A 27165-nucleotide genomic window follows, 5' to 3' on the forward strand; every position below is an offset into this window, starting at 1 on the left:
TTCTTGCTGAATATGATCTTAAGAGTTTTAGAAAACATTAAGGTTTACTGCAATTTGAATAGTATTTGAGAATTAGGAGTGACAACATAATCCAGTTTGTATGAACCCGAACGTTTAAATTATAATCATGATCAGTTTATGAGAGTAGCTAATAAGTGCCAAATTAGCCCAGTACAGTGAGCTTTGCAATTTCAAATAATTTGGTCCAAATATGCAGATTCGGCTAATAATGTTATTCCACTTCGTTCTGATCATATCACTCGGGAGCAAGGATCTTCTGTACAGAGCACAGTGCGTGACCCTCGTAGCTGTGTCGGGCCAGCTAGGTCGCCAGGAACACTGGAAACGGGACAAACCACCCTTTCTGTCACTATCACATTTTGTGTGAGAAGGGGATCAAAGGCCGCAGCAGAAGGTGGCACGAAGGAACCAGAAGCTGAGTAAGTTTCCGTTACCAAATAGTTACCATGCTGCAGAGGGTCAGGGATGGGAATAGCTGGCTGGACAGACCAAGCGGCGGACAAAGCGGATGCTCCTTCACTGCCTGACCAAGTCTGGCACCCAACGGGTCCTGACTGCAGGACTTCAGTGGTACGGCCACGGGATTCAACCCCATGACCGCCTTCTTTAGTGGGTAGCTGAGCCTGATCGGCTTCATGATCAGCACTGAGGATTATCTCCGCAAGTTTTTTAAATTTGGGGCCAAGTGATTCCAAGAAGCTGTCATCCAGGTCATCCATAATAAAACTGCAACAATCCAGGGAGCCCACGGCAGAACCCGAGGCATCTGTGCCTTCGTTGTCATAGATCAATAAGCAATCGTTGGATTCCGGGCCATTTTCTTCCTCCACCCAGGCAGATGCTTTCTAAAGATGGAGAAAAAGTGGAAAAAATGAATTTTAACGAAGAGCCAGTTGAACAATATAATCCTGTTCATAGAACACAAAGTTTAATTATGAACACACAAATTAGGCAATCCATAGGAGTAAAGGGCTACTCTTTCTACTTACAATTTTGTTCAAAAAATTATCCGGTGTTTGGACAATAGGATAGTTGACATTCCCTCAAAATTGAGTCTAACCTAGGTTTGTGCTTTAGTTCTTGGTTTTGAAGGCACTTATATGGATTTAGGTCTACAGAGCAAATGTGTATATGTCACCCGGAGGATATTCACTGGGCTAAGTGTGAGGGTCTCTGTGTACAATTGTGTTAATGCATGTCTTTGTGTTTGGGGTGGTGGTAAGGGAGCTATCCCACTGTGTGCTCTTTGAGACAGCTCTCACTCTGACTAAAGCCTTTGCCTAGACACTACAAACCTTGTGGCAGTGTGACCAGTAACTAGAGCTCACATCATACCTTGAGATATCACAAGAATCCTTATCCCAAACACCCACACCCTCTGCCCTGCAGACTTTCCTTAAACACAATGTCAGCCTTTACCTGCTTGGATACTAGGTCAGATCCTCGTATTTACCAGTTCTGATACTAAAACTTGATGTGAGATCTGTTCTAACTATGTCTCTCTGCCCACTAACCTTTAGTTACCAAAAAAGAGGCAAGCAACCTGTCTCTCAAAGTTCTTGTACCCTTGCTCTTTTTCTGTTCTATGCTTCCTGACACTTCATTCCTCCCATCGCTAATCTTCAATCTCATCCTTTCTTTCCCCTTTTATTTTTGAGTCATTAACTCAGTGGTTCTTCACTTCTTTTGGACAAGGACCCTTTTGAACATGTGAAGAATACTATAACTCTCTTTCAGGAAAATATATGCACACATATTTCAATATCCTTTATGATATAGGAAATACAAAATAAATGGCTTTGTATTCTCACAGAGGAGCTACAGAAGATTCACTCCCAGTTGTTTGTCCAGTTGGAGGGGGGTGAGGTACCACTCGCTATACGCGATCATTTTATGGTTATCTACCCATTCTTCTTTTTGATTAGTGACACAATTTTGACAGCCACCTTAGGTTATCTGTATTATTTTGGCAAAAAGAAATCTATTTTTTTCTTACGTTTTAATAAGCTGTGAAAAAAAAAAAGAACTACAAGACTGAAGTATATCATCCAATAAAAAGATCTCTAATGTAAATAAGATAACAAAGCCACGAAATTTTCTACTAAATATTACCTGAGAAAAGTAGGAGTCCAGGAAATTCATGTTTATTGGCCCATCAGCATAGTCCCTGATGGTTCCTCCAGTGGAATGCCTTGTTCTCATTGTCCCGGACTGCCCCACAGTACAGATGCCAAGTCCATTGGCTGCTCCAAACCCCCCAGCAGCACCAGAGACTGTCCCTGCTGCAAAGCCTGCTGCACCTCCGGCTCCTGTAGCTCCCCCAACCTTAGTGGTCAGTTCCATTCCCGAAGCGCCTTCTACCACCGTCCCTCCGGTATATGTGTGCGTACAAATTTCTAAAAAAAGGGAGAAAATTTTGTAATATGTTGTGCTGTGATTTGTTGATTATTTTTTACTTCTTTCTTTCTCTTTTTCTTTTTGTTGATTTTTTTTTAAAACTAGACTTTGATGTCCATGAGCAGTTGCCATGTAAAACTAATAAGTGGGAGAAAATACAATTATATGACTAGAGGTGATAAGAACACTCCACAGCATGTTATGTGAGAGTAATAGAGGATGGAATATTAACAGATGACAAAGCTCTAAAAACATACTAATTTAAAAAGTGTACAAAGAAATAGATTTTCAATCAGAAGTAGAAAAGTAAGAACAGAATAGTCAGTACATAGCTATGGGAAGCTTTTCATGAAATGCTTGTTTGTTTTCACTAAAAAAAATAAATTAAGCAGTAATATTGGCTCAATATGGAAACAAAAGAGGAAATATACGTAAGGTAATCATGCAAATTAGCAGATGCTAATTTGGTGTCTTGGTGCCTAAACAGAATTTAACAAATCATGACTATTCTGCCTGCTACTTTTACATTATGCTTTCATGGAAAGTTTTTTTCCCTAGAGAATTCTGAATATAATTCTTGCTATGTAATTATAATAAGAGAAGCAGGTGAGGATTGTAGCAACTGATAAATGCAGACAGTTATATATGTGGGGAAATCTCTTGCAGATTTTCCAGGCTGGAGATTTAAAAATAATCTATTGATAAGTATGTAAGAAAAAATTTAATATTAGGCATCAGGTATTATTGTTCTTCTAGTTTACTGTGTAATTGTGATATTGAGATAATATTAATAAAATAGTCACTTGGTAAAACCAAAGAAATAAACAAATTCACGTGTATGACAACATAAGTGATCATGTCCCATTGTGATTGGATGTAAGGATTAGTAATTGAACTCAAATCAGGATACTGTTATTTCTAGGGAAGGAAGAAGGGGAACAGGATCGAGGATGTGCACACTAGACTTTAACTGTAAATATGACCAATGTTAAGAACTGATAAAGTTGGGTGGTGGATACATAGATGTTTGTTATATTTTCCTTTACATTTTTTCTATATGAGTGAAGTCTTTCCTAATTAAAAAATTAGTAATTGATTTCCTGAGAGCTATACTTCAGTTTATTAAAGTTTGAAAGAAAAGTATAACACATCTTTAAATATTGAAAACAGTGGCATCAGTGGATAAGTTAACATATTGAAGGCAGATATATGTCATGGAATTGACTAACACAAATATTAAAACATCTTTCCTCCATTTCAGTGGTAACAGCTCCTGACATATGTACACAGATGTGAAATATTAAGAAAATAATTTGGAATGCTTATTTTTGAATATTTCTCATTTAACTCACTCATTGCTTTAAAAATAAATTTGATGTTCACTTACCAGAACTGTCCATGAAATCAACTCCATTGGCAGTTATAGGTGGCACACAAATATTTGTGATTTCCTGCAAACCACGTTCAAAAGATAAATACATTTCAAAACAAACCAGATTTCAGGGCAATATAGGTGTGAAATATGTGTCCCTTTGAAAATGATAGTGTTACAAGAAGACCAAATTCTTGCTGGAGTAACCATTTTTATGATTTGACATCTGAAGAGCTAAAATCCTAAAAGATGCCATCCATTTCAGCACTGACTGTCAAACTGAGGGTTAAGAAGTCTCTTATTTTTATTTCCCTCTGTCCTTTATCCTACCTCAATATGAGTCCAATATTTTCTCTGTCTGATTGAAATAAATATTTCACAGACTAGGTCCTTACCTTGTCTTCAGGATGGGCTCCTTCGATTCCCCACTGTTGAATTGTTCCTTCTGAGCCATCAGGAACTGGGACAAAACCGCCTGTCACTCCCCCAGTAGGACCCATCCCACAGTCACAGGTCAACAGCAGAAGTGGGGCCACTAGTGAAAAACAAAACAAAATGTTAGAACATTTGAACCACTTAGAAACTATTAGACATGACAGTTGTTACAAAGAAATGTTACAAAGAAAATTCAGTATTTCGAATAATTATAAAAATTTCTAATGTAAAGCAAAATTATTCTCTATAAAATTTGGAAAAGCAAGCACAAATTTCATATGATTATGAAACTGAAGGAGACAGATCAGATAATTTTTTGTTATACGTATATTGTTGTCTTAAAATAGGCACTGTTTGATGTATGATAAAGGTGGCTGGCTCCTCAATCTTTGTTCTTAATGTATATTTTTGATTATTGTATTGTACACACTGGGGCTATATAGATTATGTCAAGTGAATCTGTGGATGAATGTATTACCTGGATGGTCCATGTTTTAGGTGGGCATGCTGATGTTTTAGTAATACAGTCTCTAATTATCTCCTAGTAAACAGTAATTAACCAGCAAACTCCCTCAGCAACTAGGGTGATGATCTAATAAATGGCTATCAATGTACTTTTAATTGTGACTTGAGCTTGGAGGGGCCTTCCTGCCAGTGTAAATATTCTTTCTGTCCCCATCTTAGACAATGAAGATTAATGCAATTTTCATGGTAATTGACCAGGAGAGAAATACTCTTTCTCAAAAGCAGGTGTTTCCCACACTGTGTTGTCAGTGGCCTCATTCCCTCTTCTGGCCTGCCAAGGCCACCTGAATCCTAATGTTTGTACTCCTTCACTTAGAGAAGGCTTAGGGAGGGGTTTATGAGCACAGCCTCTGGAGTCAGATTTCTAGGGTCTGAATTTTGCCTCCACTACTCACTAGCTAGGTGACGTTGGGCATGTTATACAATCTTTCTTTGTTTAGTTGATTCATCCATAAAATGGGGGAATAAATAGTATCTACATCATAGGCTGTCATGAGGATTAAATGAGTTAATAAAAGTAAAGGACAGTAGTGAGCGCTACGAGGATTTGCTAGTAGTATTGTTAGAATGGGCTATGTTATTTGTGCAAGTTAGGCCAATCCTATATATAGTATGAAAAAATTAGGCCAAGTGTCTAAAATAGGTTGGATATAATTAATATAGTTTCTCAACATTTAATATAATGCTTATATAAATATTAAAGGCTTTCTCTATTGTCATCTTCAATTCTATGGCTTTGTCAAATGTGTGAGAAGATTAAACATTGTGAGTTAAAGTAGTTTGGAAGGATGATGAATGTAAACCTGGGTGGTCAGTATTTTTAGATGGATATCATAATCTTTTAGAAATCTTACTTATCATTGTATGTGCAACGTATATTTGGTTTATATATATGTATATATGTGTGTATATATATATCTGGAGAAAGTTTTTCAAAGTGTTGAATATATCTCTACAGTCTGAAAAATATGTTGTGTCATGCATAAAACTTGAAAGATGGCATTTTGCAAATGGTAGAATCACATGAAGCAAATATTATTATGGAAATAACACAGTCTGTTTCTTTTGACTGCCATTCTGAGCCACAATCCCAAATCTGCAATGGCCTGCAAGTCATACCACACACTTCAAAATTACCCATTTCAAATTAAACTCATTATTGCCACCCGCACATCTGTGCTTCCTCTGATATTTTTGATTTTATTTAATGATTTCAGCAACCACTGACTATGAAACATAGACTCCTGGGTGTCATCTGGGCTTCTTATCCATTCTTCCTGTCCATGACTGACTTAGTCCATTCAAGCTGCTATAACAAATATACCTTAGACTGGGTAATTTATAAACAATAGAAGTTTATTTCTCACAGATCTGAAGGCTGGGAAATTCAAGATCAAGGATCTGGCAGATTGAGTGTCTGGTGAGGGTCTTCTGTGTGTCCTTACATGATGCAAGGGGCATACAGGTTCCCTCAAGCCTCCTTTATAAAGGCACTGATGCCACCATCATCTCATCACCTCTCATGACCTCATGACCTCATCACCTCTCATTAAGAGGCCCTACCTCTTAATACTACTTCATTGGGGTTGAAGTTTCAACATATGAATTTTGGGGGGATGCACACATTCAGACCATAGCAGTTAGTCTCCAAATCCTTCTCAGCTACCACTGTAATTAATGCCTTGCCCACCTATCCTTTCTTTTCCGTTCTCATGTCTCTAAATCTGACATTTAATTTACAGTACACACTGCTGCCAGAGTTATCTTTCTGAAATACAAATATGATCATGTTAGTCTCTTATTTAAATACCTTTAGCAAATTCCCTTTCTCTTAGCTTAAAATACAAACACCACAGCATGTGTACGTAAGCCCTTTCAAATTAGTCCCAACGCATTTTCCATATCTCCTTCATGTTCTGCAATTTCCCCATGCTTTAGCCCTCAGAAGCTGTGTGCTTTCTAAAATATCCTAAGTGTTTTCTGGCTTTGACTCGTGCTGCTACTTTTTGGAAACACCTTTCCCTCTTTTTATATTTATGATATCCTACTTATTCTCCAAGGCTCAATTGGCTGATTCTCCTATTCTGTGAAGCCTTCTGTAATATCCCTTCATAGTCATTTCTATTACAGCTTTATCATAATATGATTTTTTCCCATATAGTTAAACATGCATAAGTCTATGAACTGCATGAAAACCAGAATCAAGTTTCATTTTTAGCTTGAAGCTAGCCTAGTGACTCACATAGAGGCACTTGAAAAATCTTTGTGTTGAAGTTGGCTAATATGATATTGAAAAACTAAACCTCTGCATATCAATTTCAGCCATTAAACTAAATGATGCATAGCAACTTCAGCATAGTAAATGCTTTGGGGAAAGGAGAAATGGAAATATATAGCGTGTGCAGGAGGCCACTAGCTGTATCTTTAGCAATTTATTTCTCTTTTTACAAAAAGAGACCTGAACCAATATGGCAAAACACTAGTATCTGTTAAGTCTAAGTAGTATTTATATGTGCTTGTCGTGTAATTTTCTCTTTCATGGTTTTAAAATATTTCATAAATTTCAAAAAATGTAATGAAGGATTTGAAGTGGAATAGATCATCATAAAAATTAATTTTGACTCTAAAAGTCCATGATTTTATAATAAATTAGGGAAGGGATTGTGAATTTTGCAGGGATTTCTCTTATTTATGTAATACTTTTCCAGGACATCCTTTTAAATAGAGACCCCTTATATTCAAAATATTATTTGATTCACAAGATTTTGATTTTGATTTTTGATTCAAATGCAACTTTTTAGAAACCTATATGTTAAATAAAATAAGTTTTACTCTTATTGAGAAATAATACTTATGAGTAGCTTTCCTAAATGTGCTTAATAAATTTAGTCATACTAAGTGTGAAAGTCTTAAAGGGGATGCGTATTCAGGTGGTAATTTCTTTTGCGGACATGCTGGATTAAACAAGAACTTCTCACATCTACATCAATGTGCATTATCAAGTTCAAAGCTTACGGCAGCCTACACATTTTCCCCAAGTTCATTTGACCAGGGTTCTCTTTTTATCTCAGAGTCTCATGAGACTTGAATGTAGAAAAAACGTTTTAGAAAGTGCCAAACTCACGGATAAAGACATAATTTTGACCATGAACTTACTGGCAGTGTTCAGAGAGTTTTCATTATTTATTTTTTTCTCTCTTGATTATCTTGTGCTGTTTTCTAAATGTCTGATATATATGACTTGCTTTGCTGTATTAACATAGGTTGTGACAAGTTAAACATTTCAGAATTTTCCTGAAAATACCATTTCCCCCTAGCATTGCCTGTAAAACAACAGAGAACGGTTCTTCCTGCATTGCACGGATGAGCAGGGCAGCGTGGAGGCCTTTGCAAACGAGGACACCCCATGTGACAGAGAATGAAGCACTGGCATACTCACATAGCAGCAGCAGAAGACCAAGGAGCAGCAGGCCGATGGCTGCAGGCCCCAGCCTCCCGGAGGCTGGTGTTCTATACTTGGCCCCAGGGTCTCTGTTTGGGTTATAAGTTCCACAGATGTCCCTGTTGTCACACTGACAGACTTCCAGAGTCAGGTTCTCTGGTGTCTCACACCAATTGTTCTGACTGTCCGTAATGACCAGGGAGATCCTGTACACTCCAGGAGATACCTGTTGCTGGGCTTTTAGGAGTGCCGAGGTACCTGTAGAGAAACGATATACAAATCAATAGTAGGACAAGGTGTCCGTCTTAGTCTGTTTTGTGTTGCTATAACAGAATACCACAGACTGGATAATTTATAAAGAAAAGAAATTTATTTCTCTTGGTTCTGGAGGCTGAGAAGCCCAAGATCAAGGTTCCAGAATCGGATGAAGGCCTTTGTACTTCATCATCCTATGATGGAAGGTCAAGAGAGTGTGGGAGAGCAAAAGGGACTTGGGCAGCCCTTTATAATGACCCACTCTCGTGATAACAAACACACTCCCGTGATAATGACATTAATCCATTCAGGAGGACAGAGCCCTCGTGGCCTAATCACCTCTTAAAGGTCTCACCTGTAAACACTGTTGATTGGGGATTAAGTTTTCAACACATGACCTTTCGGGGACACATGCAAATCATAGCAGTGTCTTTTGCTCTTAAAACTACTTATTTTTGTTGGCAGAGCTAGAGTTGCCACAAATAGCGGGGCTGATAGTAGAGTGAGGTTTGAGCAGTGCTGAGGGCTGTAAAGGGTTCGAGTGGGTGAATCTGTCTACACCTGCTTTCTTGTCCTCCTCTCTGCCCCATGTGGGGCCATTATTCTCCCACAAGAAACTCAGTCCTACCCTGCTTTTCTCACTAGAGAGGACAAGAGGCGAACATCATTTAGATGCCAGGTTCCCCGCTTTGGGGGCTTAACCACTCTCCCGAATGTCTGCACCAGTCCTTGGGCTGGCGTGGCCCCGAGTGTAGTCGTCCCCTCACTCTGTGTGTCTGTGTCTGACTTATCAAGACTGAGTTCCAGCTTTGGGTGCTGCTACCTCAACTGCTCCCCTCAGTTCTCTCCCATCTTTGCTGTGTAGGATTCCCTTGTGGTGCTGGCCTGCTGCCTGTCTGACTCCCGAGCATAGAGTGTTCTCCATTCCCCATTGCTATGTGGCCCTTTTCTGAGAGGGACCCTGTGGCTGCTCTCATGAACTTCAGTGTTGTGTTGCTTGAATCATTTTTGACGCCACCATGCCCTTTGACATTGTGCCTTGCCCTCCCAGTCCAACCACTGCTGCTTTGCCCAGCCTCACCTGAGCAGGTATGTCTAGTGCCACGTCCTGGCCCTCTCTGATCTTTCTTTTGCAGCCTCTTCATTGGCCATGTATCTGGTAAACTCATTTGGTAGTAAATGCTATGTGCACAGTTTGGAGCTAGATCTTTACACCAGGATCAGAAAGGCCCAAGAGAAGGTGGCCTTGGAGCACAGGCCCCCTTTGGTAACCCTGGCAATGGCTGATGCTTTTGACTGAAGGGTATCATAAAGCACATTCGTGAGAGGAAGCAAGATTGGTTCAGAAAAGAGATGGGGGAAAGTGAGTTAATTTACAAAGGATTTGAAGTGGTCTGATGCTCACTATAAAATCCAGAAATGGTAAAGATGTCTAATGTCTATTTCTGTGAGACTTCTGGAAAACATAGACAATCCAAAATGAGTATGATAAAGTTTAGGAAAAAGGAAGGATGGATTAGCTCTTCCACATTGGCTACTGGGTTTACAAATTTCAGTCCACCAAGCTCTCAATGTTCCTGACTAGTGACTGTCTAATTTTCACTTCCTACGAGCCTTGAGCAGGCTGACTTCTCCAGTGCTTCGTGTCTGCTCACAGACTGCCCAATTAGAAAACGTTTATGTATTTTGAAATGTAGACAGCTCTGTGATAAAAGAGATGCCTGACTCTAATCTATTTTTTGCTGCAATATAGAGGTAGACACGAACATATTTAAAATAGTAAACTAGTAAATGAAAACCAAAATAGATTAAAAACAGAAAATATTAAATGGTGCTAACATTATATCACATCATTCCTTTTTCTCTTCTGAAGAGAGAAAGAATTCACAAGGCTGGGACAACATCTTCATTGCAAAGAATGTTTTCAATTACTCTTGGGAAGGCCTTGCTCACAAGTGAGCTCTCTCATCCTTCTGGAAATATAAAGAAGATGCAATTTTCATTTATGGAAGCAGCTTTACTATTACTCACCATTGAGTGTTGTGATACTCCACACAACTGGTAACTTTCCAGGTTGCTCCTCCAGTGAAATTGTGTAAGGACCAGTATATCTAGCATTATTCGGTGCGCTAGCTGAGACAACCACGAAAGGTAATGAACTGCAAACTACTTGCTTTTCGAGGGTGACTGTTGGACAATTTTCATTAAAATTGGGTACTTCAACATGTATGGTGCCTGTAGAAGTTTTACCCGTGGTTTCTGTAAGAATAACATTTGGAGAGCTAAAGAAATATGTCCAACAAAGTTGTACAAAAAAGGAGAATCTTTTACATTTCTCTTCTATGCAACTAAGTTAGTGTAGTTTTTCATGAGAAACTATTTATTATTTTCAGAAGTAAAAAGATGTCATCCTATTTCTTCATCTTGTAAAAATCAAATCTAAATTTACCAAATTGGCTGGGGTCATTAAATTAGTAGCATTGGCTATTAATTTAATTTAAAACTGAGACCTGTAAGGTGATGAATTCACTGATTAAAATGAAATCAACATAAGAACAAGATCTCTCTTAAACGCACTGATTTCATTTGTAATTGATGTGTGAAAGATTTTTGTTTCTAAAGCTTGAGGCAAAGTACTTGGGATAAACAATTATATATTTTTATTATCCAAGATGTAAACATTTACTTAAGAAAAATTTAAAGCACTTGACAATCCAAAACAATAAAAGAAACGCAAATCTCTCTGTGGTAGGATTATGAGTCATTTCTATTATTCCCCTTAGTACTTTTTTTTTTTTTTTTTTTTGAGACAGAGTCTCACTTTGTTGCCCAGGCTAGAGTGAGTGCCGTGGTGTCAGCCTAGCTCACAGCAACCTCAAACTCCTGAGCTCAAGCGATCCTCCTGCCTCAGCCTCCCGAGTAGCTGGGACTACAGGTATGCGCCACTATGCCCGGCTAATTTTTCTATATATATATTTTTAGTTGTCCATATAATTTCTTTCTATTTTTAGTAGAGATGGGGTCTTGCTCTTGCTCAGGCTGGTCTCGAACTCCTGACCTTGAGCGATCCACCCACCTCGGCCTCCCAGAGTGCTAGGATTACAGGCGTGAGCCACCGCGCCCGGCCTCCCTTAGTACTTTTTGCTGTTTGCCCAAATGGCAATATTTTTCCCAAATGGCAATATTTTTGGTATTTATTTTTTTCTCTTTTGGGAGTGTTTGTTCATTCCCTTAAGCAAAAATTAATTTTATACTTGGGGAAATACACACATTCAATGAATACTATTTTAGAACATTCCAGAAGAGGAGATTTTATTGTTCTATAAGTACATGAGGTCTCATAGGTAACCTCACAGAAGCTTCTCAGATTCGAGTTGAGCTTCTCTGATGGGCTTTCTCTACAATTCTTTATCTATCCTCTCAAACCCAGGAATTTCTGTGGGTCAAAAAATTCATGCCTCCACCATAGCAAATCACAGGGACAAAACAGAGAATTCACTAGTACTACCAATCCACTGAGCAGTTGCAACTCTCAGTCTTTTATCTCGAATTCAGCTGCCCCAGACTTGAGACCCAAGACCCCTAAGATAATTATCTCTGTCTGGTGATAAAGATAACATGTTAGATAATCATAATCATCTATGTATTAAGAAATGTCAATTGGAATAACATTTCTCTAAAGATGATTCAAATATTTTTCTTACCATCTATGGCCAGAACCTCAGCTGTAATCGTTTTGTTAACTATGAAAGTGGAATCCCGATCCAAGTTTTTGGCAAATTTGATTTGAGCAGTTTTTGAATCAATCATTAGGAAACCACCATCATTACGTCCCATGACGTATCTGTTTTATAATAGAAAAAAATAGTTTTCTTTCAAATATGGGATACTATATATTTATTGAAAATAACTGATTTTATGTTTAATATACTTATACTTAATATAAGACATTGAGATATGCTTTTATAAAACGCAATAGAAAATTAACATAGCATGGACAAATCATATTTTCTCATCCTTAAGTATATATTAGCCTGGTTTTTCAATTCTGCTCTGTACAATAAAATAAAATACCTATGTCCTTGCTTTTTATTATATAGCAATTACTTTGCATGGTGCTTTTGTATTTTAGGCGTATGTGTCTTCATATGTATTGTTTTATATGATTAAAACATGGTCTTCTGGTGTACTTCTACTCTTTTGTAAGGCTCAACTGGAAGTTTCCAAGAGATTTTTTCCTGATCTCTCTTGACAGCCTAAGGCATTCTTCTCTTATTTTCTACCTTAACTTATGCTTATGTTTTCTTTGCTCCCAATGCAGTATATTCTTTTTTCTTTTTCTTTTTTTTTTTTTTTGAGACAGGGTCTCACTCTGTTGCCCTGGCTCAAGTGCAGTGGCATCATCCTAACTCACTGCAACCTCAAACTCCTGGGCTCAAGCAATCCTTCTCCCTCAGCCTCCTGGGTAGCGGGGACTACAGGTATGTACCACCAGGCCTGGCTAATTTTTCTGTTACTTGTGGAGATAGGGTCTCACTCTTGCTCAGGCTGGCTAATACAATATATTCTAATGATTTAGCTACTTCTTGGGTTACCCATTTCTTGGGTTACTCAATTCCTTATTTTTGTCAACTTTGTATCTTTATTTTTGGCATATGATAGTCTTTGTGTTATGTTGTAATAGCTTATAGATTAAAACTACAGCAAGAAATAATAAGATATCTTAAAACTAGTCTTACCTGACATATGAAGCAGCTTTGCCAGTGTCTTCGTCTATGGCTTCATATGTTCCCACGACATAATTCACCAATTTTTTACTACTTATGCCTTTTTGCACTGTAAATGTCTTGGAAGCGGGACGGAATGTAATTCCTTCTTTTACATTTACTATCTGAATTGTGACTGGTGTTGACTGAACCCGATATTTAGAGATTACCGATCGGTGAAATTCAGCTTTGTTTTTGACGGCGATACCAAATTGCAGGGTTTGTATTTGTTCATAATCTAGGGCCTGGAGTAAAAATAAAATTAGAAGGAAGGAAGTGTCACAAAAATACCATCCTGCAAGAGGACACTATGCAAGATGCTATGAATGGATCCTTTTATTTTTATCTAGCAAAACAGTTTCAGAAATCATTGTAATGTTGAGATAGAGAAAGCTTTAGAATTCTTAACTCATGAGACTTCAGTTTGGAAACATGTTTACAAAGCAGGGTACCTCTTTTTAGACTAGCAAAATATAATTATAGTCTTTTTAGGCTGTGAGGTGCAGTGGAAAAAACTCCAAATTTGCTATGGTAACATGGTTTGATTCCTGGTTCTACTAAATAGTTGTGTGACTCAGGGCACAATAATTTGATGTCTCTTATCCTCAACTCTCCACTTCTGAAGAAATACCTTACCTCACTGCGAGCTAGGGTCATTCACAAAATATTCATTGATTTATGTGCAGTAATGTCTTTCCTGACTTTAAAAATTCCCAGGTGGCACAGGCAAACTATCTTTATAATCTTGGTTGGCAAATATACCTCTGCAAAGTAGTGAGCAGGTGCCCCACCATCTCTTTGTAGAACCATTTGCAGAAGGTCTTGCACAATAACTATTTGTTTGACAGTTACTGAGGTCAAACAAGAATCAAGGCCCGAGGAATCCCAGGATAGCTTTTTTTTTTTTTTTTCCCATTCACTTGTAATTTTTTTTTGAGGGTGATAAGGTAAAGAAATGCTTATTTTGGTTACATTTATATATCACTGGAAATAATTAAGGTGAGAGATATGGATTTAAGTTTTCGCTTTGCAATGACTGGCTTTGTGTTTTCAAGGATTTCCCAGCAGAGTAGACGAGAAAGATGTCTACACAGGTAACTATAATACAAGGGGTGAGAGACAAAAGAGATTAGAGAGTCTATGTGTGAAAGTGAAGGAATAATTCTACTTGGGGGAGTTAGGAAAGGCTTCTGAGAGATTTTCACCTGAGCTGAGTGTTGAAGGATGCTGAGAAGTTATCCAGGCATAGGTGAGTGCGTTTGCAAATCCCAGAGTGGCAGAAGCTGACAGGGAGTGGGCTGGGTGCAGATGGTGAATGACCTTGTGTGCAACTGGGAAGAGGGTGAGCTTCATCTTAAAGGCCAGCGGGTGCTTAGCAACCCTGGCAGCATATTAGAGTCACCTGAGGGGACTTGAAGAGCTGCTGCTGCCTGAGCTTCTCCACAGGGCGATGGAATCAATAGTTCCTTCATCCCCACTGTCTAGGAAAAGCTGCAGGTGACTTGAGTGGGCCAATCAGGGTTGAGGGCCAACTTCATAGCCAATGGAGAGCCAGGTCAGGTTTTAAGGAGAAGAGTAAGTGGTCCAACTTGTTTTTAAGAAAAATGTGGTGAACTGGTGAGAGTGAGGAGAACAAAGTCAACAGAGAGAAGAGGTGGGGACATGTATTCAAAGGGATTGCAAGTGAGGATGGCTGTAATGCTCACTCTAAAAAGTAGAGTAGAAAGGAACTGTGTGCACATTATGGGTCTGTCACTCCACTGGACTCAAAAATTAAAGAAAGAAGCTCCCATAGAGTTCAAAGTTTTATGCCAAGGGATGGCCCCAAGTAGTGGTTATTTCTTCTATTCTATATCATATTCAGGTAGAAGTATCCTCATATTTTTCCAGCTGGGGAGTCTGTCAAGCATATTAAACAGAAGATTTACTCAATAATTTTTTTATTTTGCAGATTTCATTCATGCATTCCCATTTTCTAGGAAAAGTTGCATTTTTTTTCTTTGTTGACTGTAGCTAATCCATCTAAAATAGGTTGACAAATTTGTAAACCACAATTCCGTGTATTCTTATCTCTTCCTAACTTTAATCCAGCTATAGATAGTGAATGAGAGTAAGTCAAGAAATGTGTTTTTGCTTTCTTGTTCTTAAAGCATGCACACTCACAAAATATGAGTATGATCTTAAAGTATATACACCCATGGTATATCAGTGTGTGTGTGTTTACTGTAACAGTGGTCCCCAACCTTTTCAGCACTGGTGACTGGTTTCATGGAAGACAATTTTTCCACAGACCAGGGGTGGGGATGGTTTCAGGATGATTCAAGCACGTTACATTTACTGTGTAGTCAAACGTCTCTGCTAATAATAATCCGTATTTGCAGCCACTCCCCAGCGCTAGCGTCACTGCCTCAGCTCCACCACAGATCATCAGGCATTAGATTCTCATAAGGAGCCACAACCTAGATCCCTCGCATGTGCAGTTTACAGTAGGGTTTGTGCTCCTATGGGAATCTAATGTCCTGCTGATCTGACAGGAGGCGGAGCTTATGCGGTGATGTGAGCGATGGGGAGTGGCTGTAAATACAGAGGAAGATTTGCTCATTCCTGGTTGCTCACCTCCTGCTGTGCCGCCCGGTTCCTAACAGGCCACGGACCAGTACTGGTCTGCAGCACGGGGGCTGGGGACCACAGCTATAGAAGGTACAATAGCTTGGAAAGAAATAAACCAACGTGTTAGGAGAGGTTGTTTTTAGGTAATGGAGCTGTGTTGGGATTTTTTTTTTTTTTTTTAATTCTATCTACTTTTATGGGCTTTCTATGTTTTCTGTAATGAAATGGTATTATTAATAAATAAATAAATTTTAATTGTAGAAATGATAGTTTTGGTTACTATAGAACATTCTTACCAGTGAAGGGAAATCAGACTTACCTTAACCACCTTCAGGATGCCTTCATTAGTTTTGGGATCAGTATGTATTTCAAACCAATTCCCTTCATTCCCAGAGGTAAAGAAATACTCCGCAAGCCAATTATCCGTGTACTCTTCATCCCAATCTGTTACTTGAAATCGAAGTAAGTCAGAATTTAAAGTATTTTCCTCAATATGTGCTGAATACTGAAAAGGAGAGAAGCAGAATTTAAGACTCAATGCAGGGTTTTACTTAAAAGGATTGTATTTACTCTAAGTGGTATTAGTAATTACTTCTCAAATTATATATTGCGTCCTTGCTGGTTACTGAATTCTTATTTAAATAATCTTATTTTTTAAAAAGAAAAGTGCAAAGAACTTAAATAAAAGACAAGAAAAAAGCAAACACTGAATTAGGATGGCAAATTATTACATGTATATTAAAACGATCCTTTAAGGAGCAGTGGGTGTACCTGAGAGTCTCTAAACACCGGGAAGTTATCGTTGACATCTTTCACTTTAATGCTACATTCACATTGAGTGGATAGTCCATCTCCATCTTGGTCTGCACCACTCACAACCAGGCGGTAGCTGCTAACTTGCTAAATTTGGAGAAAAAAATAAAGAAAAATAATTAATCTCCAAGAATATGAATGGAAACTAATTGCTTCCTATGGGTAAGGAGCTGGAAATATACAAGTTCATGTAGAGGGGGTTTGTGGGGTTGAGTGGAAGTTTTTATTTTTATTTATTTATTTTTTTTATTCTTATTTCAGCATATTGTGGGGGTACAAAAGTTTAGGTTATGTATATTGCCCTTGCCGCCCCACCCCCTGAGTGGAAGTTTTTAAGTGGCTAGAACACATTCTCTTTTATGAGCTTCTTATGGCCAGGTGGTACTACATACTTAGAGCTCAAATGGGCAGTGAGTAGGGTGGGATGATAAACTCACTTGTAGAGCTTCCCTGTTGGTCTATTGGGAAAATCATTGGCACGAAAGTAGTAGGTAGCCTAACAAGGTGGCCTGTGGTGACAGACATAGAGGGTGGTGGTGGGAGGTAGTGGGGAGAAGAGAGGAAGGAGATTCTTTAGTGTTCTGGAATCAGGGGTAAACTTAAAAGGAGAGGTCAGGAGAAAAAGTGTGATTCAAAGAAGGCTTGATTCCAGATAGAAATTTCTCCCTTCATCTAAGAAATTTCTTTTTCCTCTGTTATATGGGGAATTAGTCGCAGTTCAGTCTTTGTCCATGGATGCCAATGCTTACTTTTACTTCCCTGCTTTAACTTCCACTGGTATGTTTAGGGTACAGTCGATTGTGCAGGTGCCAGGTACACATCCCACCTGTGCAGAATCACACTCAAGAATGCAAACAATTTCCCTAGATTGGCCCAGTTGAGTACTGGGAACCTCTTTTCCTTTCTTCTTTTATTATCAGGTAAAATGGAGTTACCCTCTCTTGGTTTTCTTACAATCAAACACTTTATTATAGAATGTTTCCCAAATGCCTGGCTATACCTCTCGGTCAAGAGAATTGGTCAAAGTACGGATTTCCCCAGTGTTTCTGCTTAGGAGGAACATGGGTGTGCCTGCAGGTTCCTGAGAGACAATTTTGAAGGCAATTTTAGAATTTAAATGGTTTGGTTCATCTGCGTCTGTGGCATTTAGTACCATCACCAGCGTGTCTAGGAAGGAACAGAAAAATGTTCATTAAAGAATGTGCAAAGATTGACATTATGTTCACATTAAATGTTCAACACCATTTCATATTGATCCTTGTTTTTTAGTATCTTAGACCCATCTGTATGCTCAAAAAAAAAAAAAAAAAAATTTGCACATCTCTTTCTGTTTCTCCCAACCAGGTAGAACTGTGCTGCCTTCCATAAAAGTCCTTCAGTTCTCTCTTAGCCTTGGCTTTGCTGAGGTTGAGAGTATTTTCTGTCTTTATTTTGTTCTCTTGATGGATGGTTTTGTAATTCCACCCTTTTCTCAAATTATCCAAGTAATGTGAGTGTGTTTCTGTCCTTTATAATCTGAAAGAGCCCAGCTGATGCATCCAGGCTATCTACAGCTGCCTCTTTAGCTTTGTGACTGTCTGATACTCACGTAACTTGTATATATAGAATAAATGCCTATTGACCTGAAAACAGGACTATATCTTAGAAATATAGTGGTACTAGACAATTAACTCAACTACACATTCTATAAAGGAAGACCCAGACTACCTTGATGATTTTTTTTCAAAACTACTGATCAGGTCAGGCACGGTGGCTCACGCCTGTAATCCTAGCACTCTGGGAGGGCGAGGTGAGAGGATCTCTTGAGCGCAGGAGTTCGAGACTAGCCTGAGCAAGGGTGAGACTGTCTCCACTAAAATTACAAAAAATTAGCCAGGCTCAGTGACGTGGGCCTGTAGTCCCAGCTACAAAGGAGGCTGAGGTGGGAGGATCGCTTGAGCCCAGGAGTTTGAGGTTGCTGTGAGCTAGGCTGACGCCATGGCACTTTAGCCTGGGCAACATAGCAAGACTCTGTCTCAAAAAAAAAAAAAAGAAAAAAAAGATGCCCCTTTCCTTAATAAAAACAAAAAACAAAAACAAAAAACTACTGATCAAACTAAGAGAACAAATTTATTTATAAGAATGATATACTGTAGTGATATTCATATTTAAAAATAGATAAATCGAGAGTGGTAGGTACTGTAAAAGACTTACTTGAAGCACTGTTTTCTTCAATTTCACCCATAAATACGCTTTGTGAAAATACTGGAGCATTATCATTAACATCCAAAATTTTGACCGTTAATATAAGTGGTTTTTCTACATCTTGTCCTTGGGCATTTAGAGCCCGACATGTGATCTACAAACAGGGTAAAAATGTGAATTATTACAATTATTACTATACAAACTTAGTTTGCATACTATTAAAACTTGTAGCAATAAGGCCTCTGCTGGCACATACAGAACTTTTGTGCAAAGAAGAAAAATATTTCCCCAAAAGGTAGACAAAGTGGAAAACCGTGCCCACTCTGGGCAGACCGACTGGGTGAGTTGCCCCTCCCTCCAGGCTGATGGTGTCTCATGCAGGCTGCATGCTGGATTTTGGCATGCTCTCCTGGGGTTTTCCTTCGGGCTCACAAACTGTAAGTGTAGGCTCTTTCTGGAGGGACTAATGTTGTTATTTGCAGGTGGACTGATTCATGTACTGATCTTTACTCTAAATTCACCAGCAGGGGAGTGTCACTTTCTAAAGCTATGGCACACAAGAAACATAGCCCAGTGTTGAGGACACAAGCTTACCAGGAAGCTGGGGGTTTCCTCTCGATCAACTATGGCTGTTATGTTGATATCTCCAGTGTTTCGATCAACAACAAAGATTCCAAAAGGTGGCTGATCGATTCCCACTCCAGAAATTCTGTAGGTAATTTTCTGGGTTGCTTGGTAATCTGAAGTAATCTGTAGCCAAGAAACATCCAAAATGTTGAGGTGAACGTCAGTCAGGCCTTTTCCTCTCCACCCCCACCTCCATGGGCTAAGGTCATCTGTTCATTTGATTCACTCTTTTTGACACTGTGCAAATTATTTTTTTTGCCTTGATAGATACTAGGAATATGAATTAAAATCAAATTGTTGCTTCTGCCAACCAGCCTGGACCACTATGTGTTAATCATTTTAGCTTTGGAATATTTGCTCAGACTGTGGCCATGTGGTGATGTTAAATATTCAGAGAAAGTCAAGGGCATTTAATATTGACAAGGCTACTCTTAAGGGTCTGTCGTTATCTGATGACATTAAAAAATATGCTTATTTAGTTTAAATGGGGGAATTGGGGAGAAAAAAGGGAATGGGATTATACAGTAGGTGTTAAAATATGTATCAAAATGAATTACTTATTATTATTGTAATTTTTAACAGGGAAAATTTCAAATATATATGAAGTTAGAATAGTATAATGAACCTGATACATCTCATCAACACATGGCCAATCCAATGTTTACTCCCAACCATTTCTCTAATTGTCTTATCCATGTATGTTTGTTCTATTTGTTTGCTAGAATACATATTCAAGTAAGGCTTATATACTAAAATTGTTCAATATGTCTTAATTCTTTTTTATTTATTTATTTATTTTTATTTTTTATTTTTTTATTTCAGCATATTATGGGGGTACAAAAGTTTAGGTTACATATATTGCCCTCCCCCCCCCTTAATTCTTTTTTATAACTCTAGAAGCTACCTCTATCTATCTCTCTCTTTCTCACTCTATCATTATTATTATTTTTATTGTACTATTTTTATTGAAGATACCAGTTCATTTGTTCTGTGGACTCCCCAGTCTGTATTTTGCTAATCGGAATTGCTCTATTGTTTTAATATACATCTTATACGTTTATTCTAAAAACTCAAACTGCCCCTGTCGATATTCCTTACCGTGGCAATTGGATTTCTTTTTGAGTTGTCTTCTCTTTCTCTGCAGGGTTTTGCAAATTTCACCCATTCACGTTTATACCTTCTTTTGGTTTGTTGCACTGCTGTTCTATCTTCTTTGTGTTGTCCATTTGTCTTATGTAAAAAGGGATTCCATTTGTTATACATATTAAAGGCAATTTTTACTTCCAATTTTTATTATAGACACCTAGGTTGAGGAACCCCTATGTTTCAAGGTATCTAAGACTGTCAGATGCCTAATTTGCTCTCCCTGACACTTTGTCAGGCAAGAAACGTTAAATAACTAAAATAATTACAAAGCTATATGATTTTTAATGTTAGTATTTAATCATATTTTATATTTCCTTTATATCCTCCACAATATCTAACTGTCTGGGCATATAAGATTTGACCAGTTGATATATTTAAGATAAGAAAGAATGCATAAAATAAATTGTAATAATGACATTTAAAGATGACTGGTTTTTATATATTGTTGGGTTAGTTGCTAGAATTTTAATTTATTTATTTCCACAATTAAATACTTTGAAACACTAAATATTTATTTTTCCTATACACAATTTTAAGTTTTTAAATTAAACTATTATAAGTACAAAATGCTTTTTTATACTTTACCTCTACGTGCAATTCTCCATGAACCAATATGACCACCTGTAGACATTTAAATAAAGTCAAATTAAATGTGAATCCTTCAAAGAAGTAATTACATAAAATTAATAATCCTGATTATTACATTCTGTTGTTCATATTATAATTTGTTTCTATTTCAAAAGAAGTAGGTTTGGAGAAGCAATATTCAAAAGGTAAATTCCTATCAGCAAAAGGAATATTGCTCTCAATATAAGCAAGTTTTTCCAGTTCTGGCTGTTCTACAAACAGTTCCCAGAAGCTATGGAAGTCATTGGTTTGGGAAACAATGTGATCATCATTGTGATAAACTTCAGAAAGTGGCCATAGGGGATTATTAAAAACCATCACCCAACTGACTTGTAAGAAGGCAATCCTATATTAGTTATCTGCAATCACAGGACATTTTCTTTAATTGTACAAGAGTGGAGAGAATGAAATGGAACTAGTCTGGTTTAGAGAATAGAACTTAAAAGATGGGGATATGCTATTCTAATCACAAATACTGTTTGCTGTGAGGCATGGATCTGTTAATCTCTGCCTTATTACTTCAATTTAAACTTTGAACTTAATTTTAAAACTGGTATGAAAAAAAATAAATGAGGGCCAAATGAAGCCTGGAAGGCTAGGGTCTTCACTTTCTCAAAAGTATATGATGGGACGTTCATTTGCATCATTTTCCATCTTGTTTTCCAGCTGGAATGCAATCCTCTTTCTTCTCCACCCACCTAAGTATTACTCATCCTTTAAGATCCACTCAAGTTCCAACAACCTCCATGAAACTCTTTACTGATTACTCCTTTTCTGAGTTTGTACAATACTTATTCTGTACCATGCAATTCAGCCCATGACGGTTTACTATGGTTTATTGTTGCTTATTGTTTTATGTGCATGAAAGAACATCTGTGCTAAGCCAAGAGAATTGTAAACTTTTCAAATCAGTGCTTTTGTGTATTTTTTTTCTTGCAACCCTCACAATGCTTGTCCCTCATCAGATGTTTACAACAACTCTTTGCTGATCCATTGATTATCTGATCTGAAGAGAATCTAGTACGAAAATGATTGCAGAAAATAAACCAGAAGAAAAAAATTTAGAAGAGTAATAGTAGTAGCTAACGTTTATTATGTGGTTTCTGTGTGGTATTCCTAGAGCTTTATATTATTATCTCATTTAATACTTAGGGCAGCCATCTGAAGGAGATTCTATTATTATAATCTCTACTTTATGGATGAAGAAATGGAGACATGAGAGAATGAATACTTTTCCCCAGCTAACAGCTAGCAGCTCTGGTGGAGCCAGGATTTGAACTTCAGCCTGATTGCAGAGCTTATACATCACTACTATACCAGATTGCAACCAAAGTTGGCATAAAGGAAAAAAAAAAAACAACTAGCGGTAGAAAGAAAGTTATATGACAGTCAATTTAGATTTATATCTGGTCAAAGTCTGTGGTTGCTCCTGAAGCAATGAAGATTTATTACATTGTTTATTATTTAGAGTTATAAAGAACAGACAAGTCCAAGTCTGAACCGGCGGAGAACTATGTCAGGCATAGGATGTCAGGACCCTTCCATTCTAAACATTTCAGCTGAAACTCCTATTTCAAAGAGCATGTGTTCAGATTGTCACGAAAAAGAACCAGTACATGTGGTTATACTATGTCTCAAATGATTTTACAATGGTGCTGCTCTTTAATAGCATCAGTTACTTGGGGGAAAAGACCAGAGCAATGCAGTAATTTGTACAACTCCTTTCCCAGTTCATGAGAACGACTCAGCTACATGTGAGAGAAGGGATGGGCCAGGCGTGCTCCCCTTTACAGGAAAACTGGAAAGAGTCATCCAGAAAATATGAATCATGTTTGTACTAGCCCCATAGAGAATGATTCTTCTAAGAGACACGAAAGTACAATTTCTGTTTTCCTGGGAAGCAAAGGAAAGACAAACCCTAAACTATGGAGAATTAACATTGTAGACAGTTGCTTCTTGTTTGTTCAATCTTTTCATAGAATCGGATCCCTTAGAGAAGTTGTTTAGCCTAAATCCTTACTCTTTCCTAGTTTTTTTTTTTGTTAGACCACCAAGAAAGTCCCTAATTTTGGGAAGCACTGTGGAAATGTGATTATTTTTTTTTTGTACTTCTAGGAATATACAGGAATTGATAAGAAAGATTTCTGAATATTGCAATGCTCTTTAGATATTTAGAAATGTAATCACAGCCTTACATTATTCAGAATAGTATTTTTTAAAAAACAGCTTAAGTTATTTTAGTTAATTAAAACTTATATAATAGATACTTGTTTTAGTTAACTTGCTAATATAACTATTTTGATTATTTTAAAAATAATGTCATTTATTTCTATTATTTTGACAAAAACTGTATATATACATATTATGTACAACATGTTGTTTTAAAATTTGTATAAATTGTGGAATGGCTAAATCAAGGTAATAAATATTTAGTTTTCTGACAATTTAAATCAACTAAGTTTTCTCTTTTGGTGGCCTGGATTGAGAATACCAATGCAGAAAAAGTACCCCTCAGCTTGAGAATTTCTGTACTTTTCTGTCTTCCTCTTGTTTTCTGGTCATTTGGCAAATTTTAATTATGTGATTTCTAAAACATCAATATAGCCTAAATGCCTTGGTAGAGATAGAAATTAGAAATATTTTATTAAAAGCAAATCTGTTTATTAAATTTAAAAAGTATGTAAAATGATTTGGCATCATATACCCAATTTGCTAATAAAAATGTATATTATTATACCATTAAGGTTACTATTGAATGTGGTAGATATACAATAAATATAATTTGAAGTTATGGGTGGCTAGACTTTTAAAAACCATTTGTAATCATACCTACTATTTAAGTTAGTTTGGCCAAGAATTTTTGGGGGGTTACTTCAAAGTGCAGTGTGAGGAGGGACAGACCATTAGTCTATGGATTAGCTGCAAGGAGTTTGTCCCAGCAGGTCCTAGGGCGTGACCACTCCTCTCATCTCTAGTATGGGCATTTCTCTCTGGGAAATTTGTAGAATGAATTAGATAATGCAAAGAAATCATTATAAGTTTTAAACATGATTTTGTATTTATTAATTTGGGGGGGAAAATGTCACGAAATATACACAGGTTGGTGATATTCCTATAATTGGTACCGTAGGATGATTGCGAACGTGTCAGATCATAGAGCTCATTCAATACATTTGATGAATAAATTACATAGGTACTATTCAGAAAAAATGAGCAACTTATTTTTCTTAGTATCTTGTATAGCTTTCTCTATATGTTGAATTTTTTAATTTAAAATTTAAAAACTCCAAGACATTATAATAAGATTTATATTTATCAAGGCAAATTCCTTAACTGAACAAAAATGATATATGTCCAACTACTTGGAAAATTATCATTTAATTCTGGACAATTCAATTTTCAATAACTGATGTTTAGAATAAACTTGATTTAGAAAGTTAAACCCTGTATCATGATAGAGATGCTAAAAAAAACCCAAATATTTTTGCATGATCTTAAATGCTCGCTTTAAATGCTGTAGGCTGCAATCAAGTGTGGTAATATAAAATTAGACACTAGACTCTGAATCCCTGAATTTAAATCCCAGTCCCAATCATGTACCAGCATATAACTTGGGAACATTACTTACTCTTTCAGTTTCTTCATCTGTAAAATAGGGATAATAATTTGACTTACCTTATAGGTTTGTTGTAAGGATTAAATAAATTAATAGGTATAAAGCACATAGATGAGCTCTAGCCCATAGTAAACTAATTTTATTAAATTAACATTTAATAAATTGTTAATTCTGTCACCAAACTTAAAAAAAAAAGGTAAAAAGGGGCACTTTGACTGATATGAAGTGACCTGTTATTGTTATTATTTACTGTCAAGACACAGAAAGACCATCAGAGTAAAAGGAAAGAGTGCTACACGGCATAATTGTGTAGGTTGCTCCTTAAACAACTCCAGGGGGCACTGTTCACACTGTACTTTGTGTGAATGCACCTCCTGGGGTTGTGCAGTGCACAACCTAGCCAGCTGCGTAGCGGTCCTGCAAAAAAAAATGTGCATATTGGACGGATTCAATTATTCATCTTATAATTATGGACAGTAACAAATCGTCTATATAATTTGTGATGACCTACCCAAAGCAAGCCCTCACCTTAGGCTATCAGATTGACTCTTAACTGGAAAGGAAGAGCCAAAGGCTAACAGGTTTATGAGAAACCTCTTGGGCACTGAGTGTTCCAGATCCAGCTGAAAACTGGTTTCAGGTATTAAGCAAGTGGGAGTGCTAATTGGTGGAAGTAATTACATCTTTCCCAACTTCTGTCCAAGTAGGTGGGGCTGGGAAGAATCACTTGGCAAGGTTATTCCAATTTTAGAATCTCAGCTTTTGGAGAGGCTCAGTACAAAATTTATCTTGATATATTTATTAGCACTAGAAACTGGATTCATCAAGAGAAGAAAAGGTATCTCAAAGATTTTCCTTTTGTTAAAACTTTGGGCCACTTAGCCTACGATTCTTTCCTAAAAATTTACTTTTTGAGTGTTCTATGGAAGAAGGTAGTTGAAGATAGTTGTGCTATATTTAGAACATGCGCTAATTCAAAACTTAATATTTAAACTTCTCTCTTGTTTTCCTACCACCACCAATTTCTTTTAAAAAAATTATACTTTAAAAATCTTTAGATTTTAAACATCTTTATTAATTGTGTAATGAGTAAAGTTTTACATAATATAGTAACATGAAATTATATATAGCTCATTGTCCAAATGCTAACAGGAATGTTATATGACAAACTGTTTTGGAGTTGGTAGACAGTAAAACACTGAACAATATTGTCCTTTGAAGACAAATTTCTTCAAAAGGTTAAATCTCTGAAGTTAGGCATTTCAACCACAAATCCTTTCCTCAAAGTTTTTATTTTGTAATGTGTGACATGGATCAAACAAGCACAAGAATCCGATAAATATTACATTGTTCTTCGATAATAGGCAGGTGTTCCCCACGCCTTCTCCTCTCAGTAATTCATCTTGAAGATTGAACAGCTGAAGTTTTGAGAAACTCTCCAAGTTTGAGAACATGTAATTTTCCTACATGCACCATTATAGTCATTTAAAACATACCTTTTATTTTTCCCTGTCAATTTTCAAGCAATTAATCTCACAACTGTTTTTGACATGCTCTTTGGCTCAAGAAAAATGTAGGTCCTTTCTTGACTTGTTTAAACTGGATGTTGGTGGTTATTTAAAATGGTAAGACACAATTATTAAGACGCTATCAAGAATTATCACTATTGGGAGGAATCAAAGATGGCGGAGTGGTGGTGACGGCCTGAATCTGCGCTCCCGGGAAGGAAGGCATCGATCCGGACCTGCCACAACGCTAGAAGACCGCTCCCACACAGGAACAGCGGTGTGAATCCACGGAGAATCAGCGTGGGACAAACAGAGCGAGTGAGGTCTGAGGTGAACGAAAATTGGGAACGCGGGACAGACACTAGCCAGCGGAGCGCGGGTCGGATACACCCGCCCCCAGCCGGGGCGGGTGCAGCCTCTCGGGAAAGCGGCTTGTCCTCCTCATTGACCGCCGCTCCCAATTGAATAGAGCCCTGACCCAGGCCAGCGCAGAATCACTGAGGGATACGTGGCGCATTGCAGACAGGAGGCTTTTTTGAGAAATTACCTTAGAACCTGGGGGATCTCAGCTGAGACAGCGCTTGGCGAGGAGGGACGGATCTGCCCCAGGGCAGAAAAACACAAAAGACTCCCGGAGAGCAAATAGCGTTGTACCCCGTGCTGCCTTTTTCGGCAGTTCTCCAGCCGGTCACCCCCGGTGCGTGTCCTTGCTGGCCAGCCCCTGGGCAGTGGCGGTCTCTGCCTGCCGGGGAGCCGGTCCCCTCCAGCCCCGGAGCTTGGCAGGCGCCATCTTGAAAGCGAGAGCGAAACGGCTCGGGAGC

At 37.7% G+C, this 27165-nt stretch overlaps 1 protein-coding gene across 1 annotated transcript in view; it reads right to left on the reverse strand.

The window, feature by feature from the left end:
• Nucleotides 1-251: 251 nt before the first annotated feature.
• Nucleotides 252-27165, reverse strand: part of DSG3 (desmoglein 3) — a 37490-nt gene continuing 10576 nt past the window's right edge. Inside the window, exons 2-16 of the mRNA XM_069467844.1 lie at nt 21179-21252; nt 20546-20677; nt 19415-19570; nt 18830-18974; nt 17637-17803; nt 16595-16723; nt 16143-16328; nt 13187-13458; nt 12152-12291; nt 10479-10706; nt 8190-8450; nt 4186-4325; nt 3806-3869; nt 2134-2417; nt 252-866 (exon numbers count right to left, since the gene is read on the reverse strand). Coding sequence (XP_069323945.1) covers nt 252-866; nt 2134-2417; nt 3806-3869; nt 4186-4325; nt 8190-8450; nt 10479-10706; nt 12152-12291; nt 13187-13458; nt 16143-16328; nt 16595-16723; nt 17637-17803; nt 18830-18974; nt 19415-19570; nt 20546-20677; nt 21179-21252 — 2993 coding nt within the window. The remainder of the gene's footprint in view (nt 867-2133; nt 2418-3805; nt 3870-4185; nt 4326-8189; nt 8451-10478; nt 10707-12151; nt 12292-13186; nt 13459-16142; nt 16329-16594; nt 16724-17636; nt 17804-18829; nt 18975-19414; nt 19571-20545; nt 20678-21178; nt 21253-27165) is intronic.

The sequence above is a fragment of the Eulemur rufifrons genome, chromosome 5, assembly GCF_041146395.1.
Source record: "Eulemur rufifrons isolate Redbay chromosome 5, OSU_ERuf_1, whole genome shotgun sequence".
Taxonomy (NCBI): domain Eukaryota; kingdom Metazoa; phylum Chordata; class Mammalia; order Primates; family Lemuridae; genus Eulemur; species Eulemur rufifrons.